The sequence below is a fragment of the Chlorocebus sabaeus genome, chromosome 10 (genome assembly GCF_047675955.1).
Source record: "Chlorocebus sabaeus isolate Y175 chromosome 10, mChlSab1.0.hap1, whole genome shotgun sequence".
Taxonomy (NCBI): domain Eukaryota; kingdom Metazoa; phylum Chordata; class Mammalia; order Primates; family Cercopithecidae; genus Chlorocebus; species Chlorocebus sabaeus.
This window is the reverse complement of record NC_132913.1, coordinates 48559408-48571680: the sequence shown is the minus strand read 5'-3', so window position 1 is coordinate 48571680 and position 12273 is coordinate 48559408. Positions and strand designations below refer to the sequence as shown.

The window sequence follows — 12273 nt, the reverse complement described above, 5'->3', positions numbered from 1 at the left end:
CTAAAAATCAAGTTATAACTATAAATTTTGCTTCAGGAGACACCTGAAGTATTAAAAAACAATAGGAAATTAGAGAGTGACACTTTAAGATGTATTTCCTTAGGGAAATTCCTGATTACCATAAGAAAGCGTATAGTTACACTGAAGGTTATTATCTCTCTTTTAAAAATGACTGAATATGCCTAGAATCTTGATACTACTCCTGCATGATCAGTGTTTCTAGACTCATAAGTGACAAACAGTGAGCTTAAAATTGAACTCCTCAGGGGACTACTAATAAGCTACAAGAGACTATCACCTATGGATCACTAATCTGATATCAATTCTATCTAGTGGCTATTCAGTCTACATAAAATGGAACCAGTGACTTCAGATCCCTTTCTAGTGGAAAAATTAAAACAAGTGGTTTGTCTGTTGGCAATTCCATATAAAGCAAAGGAATAAAGGGCCCTAGAGAACAAAGATGGGCTCAACTATGTTAGCATGGCAGTAGAGCATGTGGATGAGAATAAGGGATGTATATACATTGCTTGTGCTATATAACACCACATTCAAAGAAAAATACAAAGTATATCCACTGAACTACTATCTCTCAATAGGCAAAGGCATTTTAGTAGGAAAAATATGTAAAGGCCAATTACTTTGCTGTGTATCACTTTTGTGTATTTTTATTTTGCTTATCAATTAAATACTATATAGAAATTATCTTGCTAATCCTCTCAACCAAGTTTAGGTATTAATATTATCAATCTATGGATGAGGAAACTGCAGTGTAGAGAATTTAAATCAATTAAATGAAATGACACAACCTAAATGATACCACTATGATTTGTACCTATACAGCCTGCCAAAGCCAGTACTCTTCATCATGAAGCTGTTTGTTATAATAGCTGTCCTGACACAAAAACAAGAAAGGATTACTACTATGTTCAGTTACTCAACAGCAAGGTTTGTGTCTCATTCGTCACTGAATATCCATTCTATAACAGAGTAAGTAGCACACAAAATACAGCGCAAAATAAGTATCTATTGAAATGAAAAACTAAAAAAAAAAAAAAAAGCACTTTTGGTTACTATGCTATAGAAATTTTTAACACTTATGTTTATTTTTCCTGAAAAAAAGGAAAGAAAAGAAAAATATCCATTATCTATAAACAAAATCTAATCACTAGCTTGTTAACAATATAGTTTTTACTTATCACTGCTCCGTTCTGAATTCATGAAATACTTTTTTGTGACCTGCTAAACTGAGAAACTCATAGACCACTGACTTGTATTTAATTTAGATTTAAAACTACATACGGTAAAGCTATGTGTAATGTGAAAAGTGGCTGTAAGCATCTATTAATCAGCTTACTAGTAGCCTAAAAATCACAACCGAGGGATCAATTATGACTTTGAAGAAAATTTACCACTTCATTTCTACCCTCTTCAGGAAATTACAATGACAAGAAGACATTAAACCTGACAAAACTAAGTCCCAGGTCCAGAAATATCCTCACAACTAACAATGGCTAACGTCACATCTAGAATGTGATCTTTTAAAATTAAAATATATAGGCTCTGAAAAGGCCTCTCAATCAAAGTCATAGTTTCCACGTTTCCACTTGCTAGTTCAAAACTGGCATTAAGGATAGGGAGTAAATCATATTCTTCTCTATAACTCTAATGTACTCTTGGCATAAAGTAGTGATCAACAGGTGTCCGTTGAACCAATGACCAGGGATAATTAGATGACTACAGAAAGAAAAGCATTCAAGAAGTGAGAGTCAATAAATAATATTCTTACAGGTAATGAATGATGCATTTTTACTGAAACAGTTGGATTCAAACTAATTTGAAGCACATTTACATCATTCAAAATGCACAGCAAGTAGTAAAGCATAACAAATTAGCTCAGAGATTATATTATTAATCTAGAAGCTCCAGGTTAAAAGAACTCCATAGCAACTCTTACCTCTATATATGACTTATGCTCTTAGAATTTTAAAAGTAAAATTATTTCTACATTCCTAGCTGACAATTCCTTATATCAGCTAAATAAATGTGATAAACTATTACATGTGTTTCTATCATAAATAGTATAGGAACATTAGTACCTGTAATATTTTCTTAGGAGTCCTCACAAGATCTGAGAGTGTTGTAAAACTTCAAACTGATAATAAGAGTGAAAGACAGAACGCAAACAAAAGATAATACAGTAACAAAATGTGTTCCAAGAATACCTTGGAAGGGTATGCTCACAGAGCTATATCAGGAATGGAAATAGATTTTTTTATGTATTCTATTTCCTATTTTTCTCTTTTTGCCTGGAAAACTAGACAAAGAAAAGGGGTGTGCATGAGTGTGCACAGTTTATGATTAGGACTACCCAGCCCTAGCTGACACTTGCGGGATACTGATCAAAAAATAATCTTATAAATATAACAGCTGTGCTAAATATCTTTTCCTACTTTTAGAAGACAAATGACATATTAAACTTGAACTCTAGCTCTAATTTTACAGGGTCCAAATTGACCAAGGATAATGTTCATAAGTAAACTGGCTAACTGACCTTGTCAATCACATGTTCCAGTTATTTAATAAATGACTCTATGCTGACATATAAAAAATTAATAAGTGTCACAAAATTAACTGCAGTTGTTTGGATATGCTAAAAGCTAAAAAAAAAATAGAACTGGTAATGGCTGAACACTGATGCAAATTCATTCCTCAATTTTATTTTATAAACATTTATGAAAAAACTATTGCAACACACTAAATTCCAAGATATTGGTATCTCTCCTCAAAGACATCTCAGTCTTGTGGGGAAGACAACACAGACAGATGAATAAAACACAAAATGATTAAGTGCAATACATTAATCACCTCATAGGCCTAAGTTTCAAAGTAATATATTCACTTCAGCCTCATCAGCATGCCCAAAGAAAAAATCTTAGAAAATGGTAAGTGCTAAATAAAAGTTGGCCAATCAGAAGAGTATTCCTAGATTAATTAGCATGTACAAAATATAAGAAGGGAAGACTTCATTTCTTTTGTAGTCATTACCATCTTCCTAAATGTAGCAAATTAGAGATTCATTTATAGGCTTGTTCTTATCAAAATTTGCAGAAACATTCACATTCTATTTTTTTAATATTCTAGTTCTTGATCCTTTTTTTTTTGAGATGGAGTCTCGCTCTGTCGCCCAGGCTGGAGTACAGTGGTGTGATCTTAGCTCACTGCAACCTGCACCTCCTAGATTCACACCATTCTCCTGCCTCAGCCTCCCGAGTAGCTGGGACTACAGGTGCCTGCCACCACATCCAGCTAATTTTTTGTATTTTTAGTAGAGTCAGGGTTTCACCATGTTAGCCAGGATGGTCTTAATCTCCTGACCTCATGATCCGCCCGCCTTGGCCTCCCAAAGTGCTAGGATTACAAGCGTGAGCCACCGCACCCGGCCGTTCTTGATCCTTTTAAGTATGAATTATGTTAATCTTCAGAATAAAGTATCATTTATTGCACACCTCCTAATATGACATGTGTACTCTAATCTCTACATATATTACCTCATGATAGTCATAATGCTGTGAAATAGGTACTAAGATTCCTGTTATATAAAATCTGAAGCTCAAGAAAACTAGGTAACTTGTTCAAGGTCACACTGTAAAGAGAAGATAAAAATGAGATTTTAATGCAGGCCTGACCCTTAAGTCTGTGTTCTACATTACTCTATGCCCTGGCTATGGCCTACTACTAATATATATAATATATTATATATATATATAGAGAGAGAGAGAGTATATATATACACACATAGATATATAAAATAAGAAGCTCAAAATAAGACTAAAATTTGAGTAAACTATTTGAGTACTTAAAAACCTTCACCATCTTAAAACTTTCTAATATAAAATTTCTTGGAAAAGTAAAATATTTGCTACCCACCCCTAAAAGAAAAGACACAACCTTCTAGATATCTGAAAATAAAGGGTACGCTCTTACAACATTCATTCGCTAACTTTTTTTTTATTTTAACTTTTTTAAAAACTAGAGACGGAGTTTCATCATGTTGCACAGGCTCGTCTCAAACTCCTGGGCTCTAGCGATCCACTCACTTTGGTCCCGCACAGTGCTGGGATTACAGATGTGAGCCATGGTACCCCGGCCACATTCCCTAACTTTCTTCTTGCATTTGTATTTATTCTCCAAAGCCCCATCTTTTGTAAAATGCTAGTTGTTTAAACAAATTAAAACCAATGAAACCACTCCTTTTACATTCTAATATCTATGGAAAAAAGAATGAACAAAGAGGTGAGTACCTCTTGGAATGATATTGTTTCTACATTCTTCCCATGCGGTATAAGCTCCTCTTTTCTGAGTGATGTCCCGCCTACCTCTCAAAACTCAGCCCAAGCTTTATCTATTCTGTGCAACCTACACTGATTTTTCTCCCTTCTCTAATTTTAATTTATATTTACTGTGTTTGCTATACAAGTAATACTTTATTGTATACTGGCACATACAAAATTCTGAATAAGTATTTGTTGAATTATTTCTGTCTCTAGCAACCAATTTAATACTTACAGAAACAAGCAATTTCAGTATATTTTGTATCAGTATGCAAAATATCAGTATAGGTTATCAGTATATAATTGGCAGAATGAGATCTTGCTCACTACTAACACTAAATGTATCTAATTTATCTTCTCAAAGAAGACAAAGATCATTTTTTAAAATTTATTTTGTACCTTAGAATCATTAGCATACAGATCAGGTATCCTTAAGAAATACCTGCAGATAAGCTGACCTGCAGTTAAATAAACATTACATTTTTTAAAGTCGATTGAGTGTTTTGATCAGATTAAATAAAAATGTTTCAAGAAAACCTAACCAGTGGAAGACACATTTGGACATAGTCATTCCTTTTATTATGTTTTCAAAAGAGAGAACAGACACAATGATTGTTAGGAGTTAGTTAGCTGGTAACAACTGAGCATTTTACTAATAGGAACCCCGTCAAGGAAAATGAGTTCTCTAAAGCAGTAATGCTTTTTAATAAATATATTACAATATCCTAATTAAGTTGTATGCTAGTTTTATGATTTTGCCCAAAGTGACCATTCTTTTTGCCTCAAGAAAGAAGTATAGTCACATTACAAGTTGAATTAACTTCTAAATTTACTGCTGGATCTAGTTGTGGGTTGAGTATACAAGATAATAAAACATTCAGCAAGAGGTCCCCACTGTGCCATTTGAGAACTAAAGTTTAAAATATGTAAATATGTATATTTTACAAATGAACAAAATGCTGCAAGCAGATCTTATAAACCATTTCCCTGATTAGAGCAGAACTCACTGGTAACTTCTGTGAGCTTACTCTCCATTTAAATTATGAATGCAATTACCATTGATTTTCACCTGTATCATTTAAAAACATTTATAGTAGGGTTACAGACTCTTTATCATATAGTGTACTTCATTATTTATGTTAATTTCAGTGTTTACTCCTAGGGATGTCACAAAAGTCAACAGGAATAAATCTGTCTAAATTGTTTTTTAAAATTAATGGAACAACACATTTTAAAAAATCAATTAATATATAATACATAATACCTAGAGAAAACTATGGAGAACTTAGAGGAAATGTACAGCTCTTACCCCTGACTTATGCTGAAGAGAGTGACACCTATCCACAGTAACTTAAGGAATGGCCTCACAATGACCTCTGGTATTCATTTTGCATTCTGCAGTTACTCTGATTATATCATCATAATGGTTTAATATTAAAGAATTAAAGAGTCATTAAAAAAGCCTGAGCTCTGAAATTTTACAGAACTGGATTCGTATCTTTGTTCTGCTGCTAACTCATGGTCTGACTTTGGCAAAGCAATCTCCTTGGCCCTAATTTTTTTTTTTTTAACCGCTAATAACATGTAATAGTAACAGGTCCTATCTTTAGTATAATAACAAAGAATAAATAAGTTGAAATGGTTATTCACAATACCTGGCTCACAGCAATTATTCAATAAAAAATATAATCAAGTCACCATAAAAGAAAATCAAACTAATTGTGAATGAATTGAGATTACCAAGAAAGAATCCAGGCTTATCTAATTTCTCAAAGACAGAAATATTGGAATTTATAAAGATGGAAATATACAAAACGTTCAAGAAAGAGGTTTTAAAAAAAGTGAACAGAGACCCAACTTAAATCATTTATATATAAAATGTCATTTTAATTATTGATCTAATCATTGCCTTACTAAATATTTTGACAGCTTTCATAAATCACACACAGGGAGAGGGAGACTCTTATGCTATTCTTCATTTTTATAAGTTTATATTCCTAAGTATCATGATTTAACTAAAACATCCTAAGGATTTACTAGCATTTAATCTGATTCATAGTGATGAGAGGCCTTGACACTGAAAGAACCATAAATTACAATCAAACTCTGACTCCTTAAAGATGAAGTTGCATTACTGACAAAGAACTGGATCCTTATTTCAGGAGATATAATAGTATGAATCTAGACATTATGTCCAACAAGTGATGCAAATCATCAATGATAGGTATTTACACTAAATTTTTTCAAAAAGATTTCTTCCTACTATACAAAAGTAGACAGTGATACATATGACTTCATAAATTTTAGATATATTATTTTTAAAAACTAAATTTAACATAAGACATGTGATGAATGCATATTAAATGAAATTCATCATTTTAATATAAATTACAATTAATTAGAAATAATGAAAATTCCAATATTATACAACACTTAAACTAGGTTTGGAAACTAAAATTGCCATTTTAGACATTACAAAAGGATAACCAAAAATAAAATACATACTCATTTATTTACATTTACATTTATTTACTGTATTTTGAGAATGCTTTCTTTCATTGTGTTTGTTTTTACTTTCCTTTTTCAAAGTAGCCACCATCATGAGTCAAGATATCATAAAACCTAAGTTAAGCTAATTACTACGAAACAGAATTCTAATTATATTTAAAATTAAGCTTTAATTATTACTTGTAAATATTGTGGTAGGGGACTTTGTTAGATAATTGTTATATTTGTAAAACAGTAATCATTACTTAAATGAATTACTTACGAGTTACTAAAAAGGTACCTTAAAATACAGAATTAAACTTAAGAGATATTATACTGTAATTCATAAAGCCAATAACAATCAAGGATTTTTCAACCTCTTTTATCTAACCCATTTAGTTAAAAAAAATTAAATAAATTGAAATATAGGCATATAGCAAGAATCAGAAGCTATCCATTCTGAATGGTCTAGTATATCAGTTTCTATTATTGTTTTTGTGGATAGTTTTTGCCTCTGAAAAGCTAAATCACACCAAATAAGATCATGATTTAGAGAAGACCTCAATTTTTATACATGATAATGGTATGATGTCAGAAAACATTCAACTTCAAATTTATGTCACATAAAAACTCCATGTTTTAACAGCCATGTTTAGTTTGTTTGAGCTGGTGAGCAGATATAAATGTAATCTGCACTACTATCAAACTCCAGGTCTGATAGATAACAAGCTAATATTTATTTCTAAGTGCTCTAAAAATTATTTGTAAAACCTGCATAAAAAGGATTGCATAAATATATTGTGATTTTATTTTAACAATTATTCTACACTACAATGGAAGTACATGCTCAAACAAGACACCTCAGCAGTATTTTAAAGCAGTAACCACCTAGCCAATTTCTGTATGTTCTGTAGTTTTTCTAATCCACTCTCCCTGTGGTTGAGCAAAATCGAATTGCCTCTCACATTTGCAGACAGCTCTGTGAAGGTGATAATAGAGCTGCTCCCTGCTGTCATGAGGCAGGAAATAGGAAAATGGCATATGGGGCTAGAAAGAAAGAAAGAAATAAAAAAAAAAAAAAAAGAAAGAAAGAAAGAATGAACAAAAAAAGAGAAAGAGAACTAAACAAGAACAAAAGGGGTTTCAACAAAGAACTATAACACAATATGCTTTCCAAGTTAATCTGTTTTCAGAATTATTTAGCATATTTAATCATTCATTTGCATCCTCACTCCAAAAAACGTGAATGGTTGATACCAAGTCTTTGGGCAAGTTTTCATTGTCTAAAATATTTGGAAAACACACCTCCAGAATATGTCCTGCACAATGTCTGCAAAACAATGCCCTTTAAATAGATTTTTAAAATGTTTTGCCAATTCCAAATTCATCATTTGAAAATAAAGGTAAAGCAATGTTTATTTAAATATTAATAAAATGTTTATAGCAGGCTTTGAGTATGGTTTAACTTTCCTAATTTTATGAAATTCAAAAAATTTAAAGATAAATATTCATGACAATTACACAAGTGATTAAAGAAGAAATCTCTAAATAAATTGCTAATAATACCAAGACAAAGTTATCAACTTGTAAAGTTTTTTTGTTTGTTTGTTTTTTAAGTAAACAGCAGCTTTCTGTATAATTAAGAATCCTGCTTTGAACAAAATGGATTTTTATTTAATGTATCTGTAAACAGAATGTGGCAGTAGATGGCAATAAAGATAGAATCTACTCTACCTTTCCTTTTACACTCTGAATGGGATCCACAACCACTGCCACAGCTCTCTCCGACAAGGCTTCAAAGCTCTGCTGAGTGTTGATATCCACACCAGAAAGCCAACAACCAAAGCCAGGGTGACTGTGATACCAACCAACAACCATCTCCGGCCTGAAACAAAGAGGGCATTCAGATGCTCAGAACAGAACAAGTAGTACATTTATGATATGAAAAGAAACAACACACTAACGGGGTATAAATTAAGAAGAGATGAAAAACACACAGGTGTGAAAAAGCACCATTAGAAACCCTGAAATTGTACACCATATTATCCAGAAAACATGGAAATGAGTATGTGTGAAGGAGTACTATCATTAAGAGATTCACATTAGCAGTGGTAGATAAGGCTTTCGGTTTTTCACCTTGTTACCACAGTTTCTCAGAGCCAGTTTTTACCCTTTCAGCATTCAAGTAAATATCTACTCTTTAACTCCTTAGTTCTGGGAGTTGGATTTTCCAGGCACAGAGTACATTTTTAACAATGGACACCAGGATCCACTGTTGTGAAAGGATTAAATATCAATTAAACCAGCAGTAGAACTAGGAACTCAGTCAAAAACCAATTTACACTGTTCTGCTCAGCTGCTGAGCCTTTTGCTAACATTAATTTTGAAGTTTTTTCCACAGTAGAAGAATTTGAGCAAGAGAATGGCAACTTTGAGAGATTTGGTCTGAGGAAAAAAACTTCAGAATATTTGGATTATACTTTCTCTGTCTTTAAAACTATGCCTACAAACATAATTAAATATTCATAATCTCATTCAGTTGCAGCTCTCAAATACATGGAACATACAATCTCTTTCAATTATAAGTGACTAGACAGTAACTCCATATGCTAAACAGAGGGAGGCTACAGCCCAAGCTTACTATGTGACAGTCAAGAATTTTAACATGAGGCAGTTCTCTGATGGGCAAATTACTTTGGTTCTAAAGGGAAGACATACTAGAGAGGCGGTGCATGGCACCAATATTTACAGATACTTTTATGTCAACTACGTGACCTCTTTTTCTAGAAATGATACTGATAAACATCTATAACTTTGAGGTATGTTTCTATAAATATTTCCCATTATTTCTTTACCTGATCACTTAAAATGCTTACCTTCCTGTCTGCTTCAACATATCCAACATTTTAGCTTGGAACACTGGATCAACTGCCTCCACACTTACACCCTGATTTAGAAAGAAATAAAAATTATTAATTTTTGTAAATTTGGAAAAAAAAAAGCTTCCCTATGTATATTATTTGGGGTTGCCAAAATCATTTTATAGGTTTTGATACCTACATTTGATACCTACTCAAGTCATTCAATTATAAACCTCATACCAATCAAGCTTCTAAAATTGCCAACTAACAAACTGCCGTGGGCTAATGAGTTAAGCCAACTTTCAGGATTCTTAAGAATATAATGGCCATTGCTATGTATACGTTTACCAGAAATACGAAAACAATTGAATCAACCATAGCTATTGGTTAGACCTATCTAGGCAAGCATACTTCCTAATGCCATCTTATCATAACTGATAACTAAAATGAGCCTCATCCAAAGTTCTACAAATATTCAGCTATCATAATGAAACAGCCTCAAGTCTCTTACGTACAGCATTATTTTGCTAGTTCAATCAAAATAAAATATTTGAACATGGAAGAATTAAAAGGTTCAGATCATCTCTCTGGCTATAGAGTATTGTCTTTAAAGCTCCCAGGGCTTTCTTCTAACCTCAGGAATCTAAATCAAATGTACTTAAAGAAACTAGTTAACATAAGCACTTCCTTCCCACCAAAACAAACAGTACACATATTGAATTCCAACAGAGAGTACATCCTCAAGAACAGGGGTATGCAATCTGCTGCTTATAGGCTAAGAATGTTTTCGGGTTTTTTCTTTCTTTTCATATATATACTTTAAAAGGACTGTCTTAAAAAAAAAGAAGAATATGCAACAGAGACATATGTCTTTATAGAAAAAGTTTACTGACTCTGGGGTCAGAAGGAAAACTTTCTAATTCTATGACACTAGGAAATAGAATTAGAGTGAATATAGGGATCAAAATCTTTTATTTTACATTGTCAAACAAGCATTTACATGGAAGTAATGATATTAAAGCCTAAGAACGATGTATTATAATGGATATCTACGTAAGTACCCATAACATATATAAGTCAGTTTTATGTATTTCATGTAGCCAAATATAAAAAGATAGAGACACATAATAAATAGTCTAAGATTTAAATCTAAACTTTTAGTTAACATGTAGAGTGTTTCTCTATTTCCAAATGTATAAAATAAATATAATGGATATCGAGATGGATAAAATCAGTAGATCCAAATTAGTTTCCCTCAACAAATTCATCTATTTAGAGAAAACCTTACATTTATAAATATATTGCATTCTGTAGCAAATATTCTATTTTAAATGCTTATTTTTAATATACATACTATATATATTACAGTACTTGAAATTGTAATTTGTTGTCTAGCATCTACCTTATCAAAGTAAACTTACAGAGCCTCGAACAGAACAAACAGCTTTATAACACAATTTCTTTAATCCTTCTTTTACAAGGCTCAGTAAGAGAAATATTGCCTAGCAAAGAAGAAATATCCCTTGGAAAAATGCATGCATATTTTTCTAAACAAACAGGTGAGAAGGATATATGTGTTATGTTTTTGGAAGGCAGATGGAATGGTTATTGTTTTTTGCTATTTTCTTTCAGTCAAAATGCACATCTATCAACACAAGTTCATCAAACAAAAAGGCAAAACAAAACAAAAATCTCTAGAAAGAATAATGTATTCTATACAGGTAATTTGTATGGAGTACGGTGCACATAAACAAAATACCATGCCTGGGCAAAAATACTCAGGTTTGCTATTGTTTTTTGTGTGTTTGTTTGTTTTTTAACTTAACATTTTAAATAAAAAAAGCTTAAAAGTCATTCATCACCATATAGAACATTTTTTAAATGACATACTTCAAAACAATGGGAACAAGACATAAGAACTAGTGCATGTGAGTTGAAAATCTAAATAAGAGAATCTCAAATCTTTTGAAAACTTGGTTCGAAATGAAACTAACACTCTGCTATTATAGGGTAAGTAACTTTTAAATCCAGTATTTTACCAGTTTAAGCTGAAGGCATGAGAAAATAAATTTAGCATTAGCATCATTCAGTTTGTAGACCTATAAGAAGTTATGCTGTGTTTTAAAGATTAATGATTTCATTCAATACAATCTAAAATTTCTATCAAGCTTATGATTAATTTTTCCTATTGGAAAGAGAAAATGTAATATGATGAGTTAGTTTGCATAGGAAAAGAAAAATGAAAAGAAACACATTTACTTGCAGCAGGCAACCATAAAAGTACTCACTGTTCCTGACTGTGGCATAGCAAACACATCAATCACTCTGACGGTATAATCATCAACAAATTCTCCAAGCATCAAACCCATAACTTCCATTGGAACTCCAGCACGGCCATGTTTTAACATCTGTAGAAAGGAAGAGATGGGGATACAAGCAAAGTTCATTAAGGTCTCTGGTTCCTCTTTATAAAACAAAAACCAAATTTTGTTTCAGTGAAAATAAAAAACTCTTTTTATAAATGTAGCTAAAACAATAGCTTATTTATGTCTGAGAGGATTAAGGTGACAAATACTCCAAAGCAAATACTC

The 12273-nt window shown here is 32.0% G+C and overlaps 1 protein-coding gene across 2 annotated transcripts in view; it reads right to left on the bottom strand.

Annotated features, from left to right (window-relative positions):
* The window catches only part of PSMD14 (proteasome 26S subunit, non-ATPase 14), a 109462-nt gene that overhangs the window by 33095 nt on the left and 64094 nt on the right, over positions 1-12273 (bottom strand). For both annotated transcript variants that reach the window (XM_073019759.1, XM_038002023.2), the window contains 3 exons: positions 11971-12090; positions 9698-9768; positions 8556-8706 (listed from right to left, as the gene is read on the bottom strand). In XM_073019759.1, the coding sequence (XP_072875860.1) occupies positions 8556-8706; positions 9698-9768; positions 11971-12090 (342 nt within the window). The remainder of the gene's footprint in view (positions 1-8555; positions 8707-9697; positions 9769-11970; positions 12091-12273) is intronic.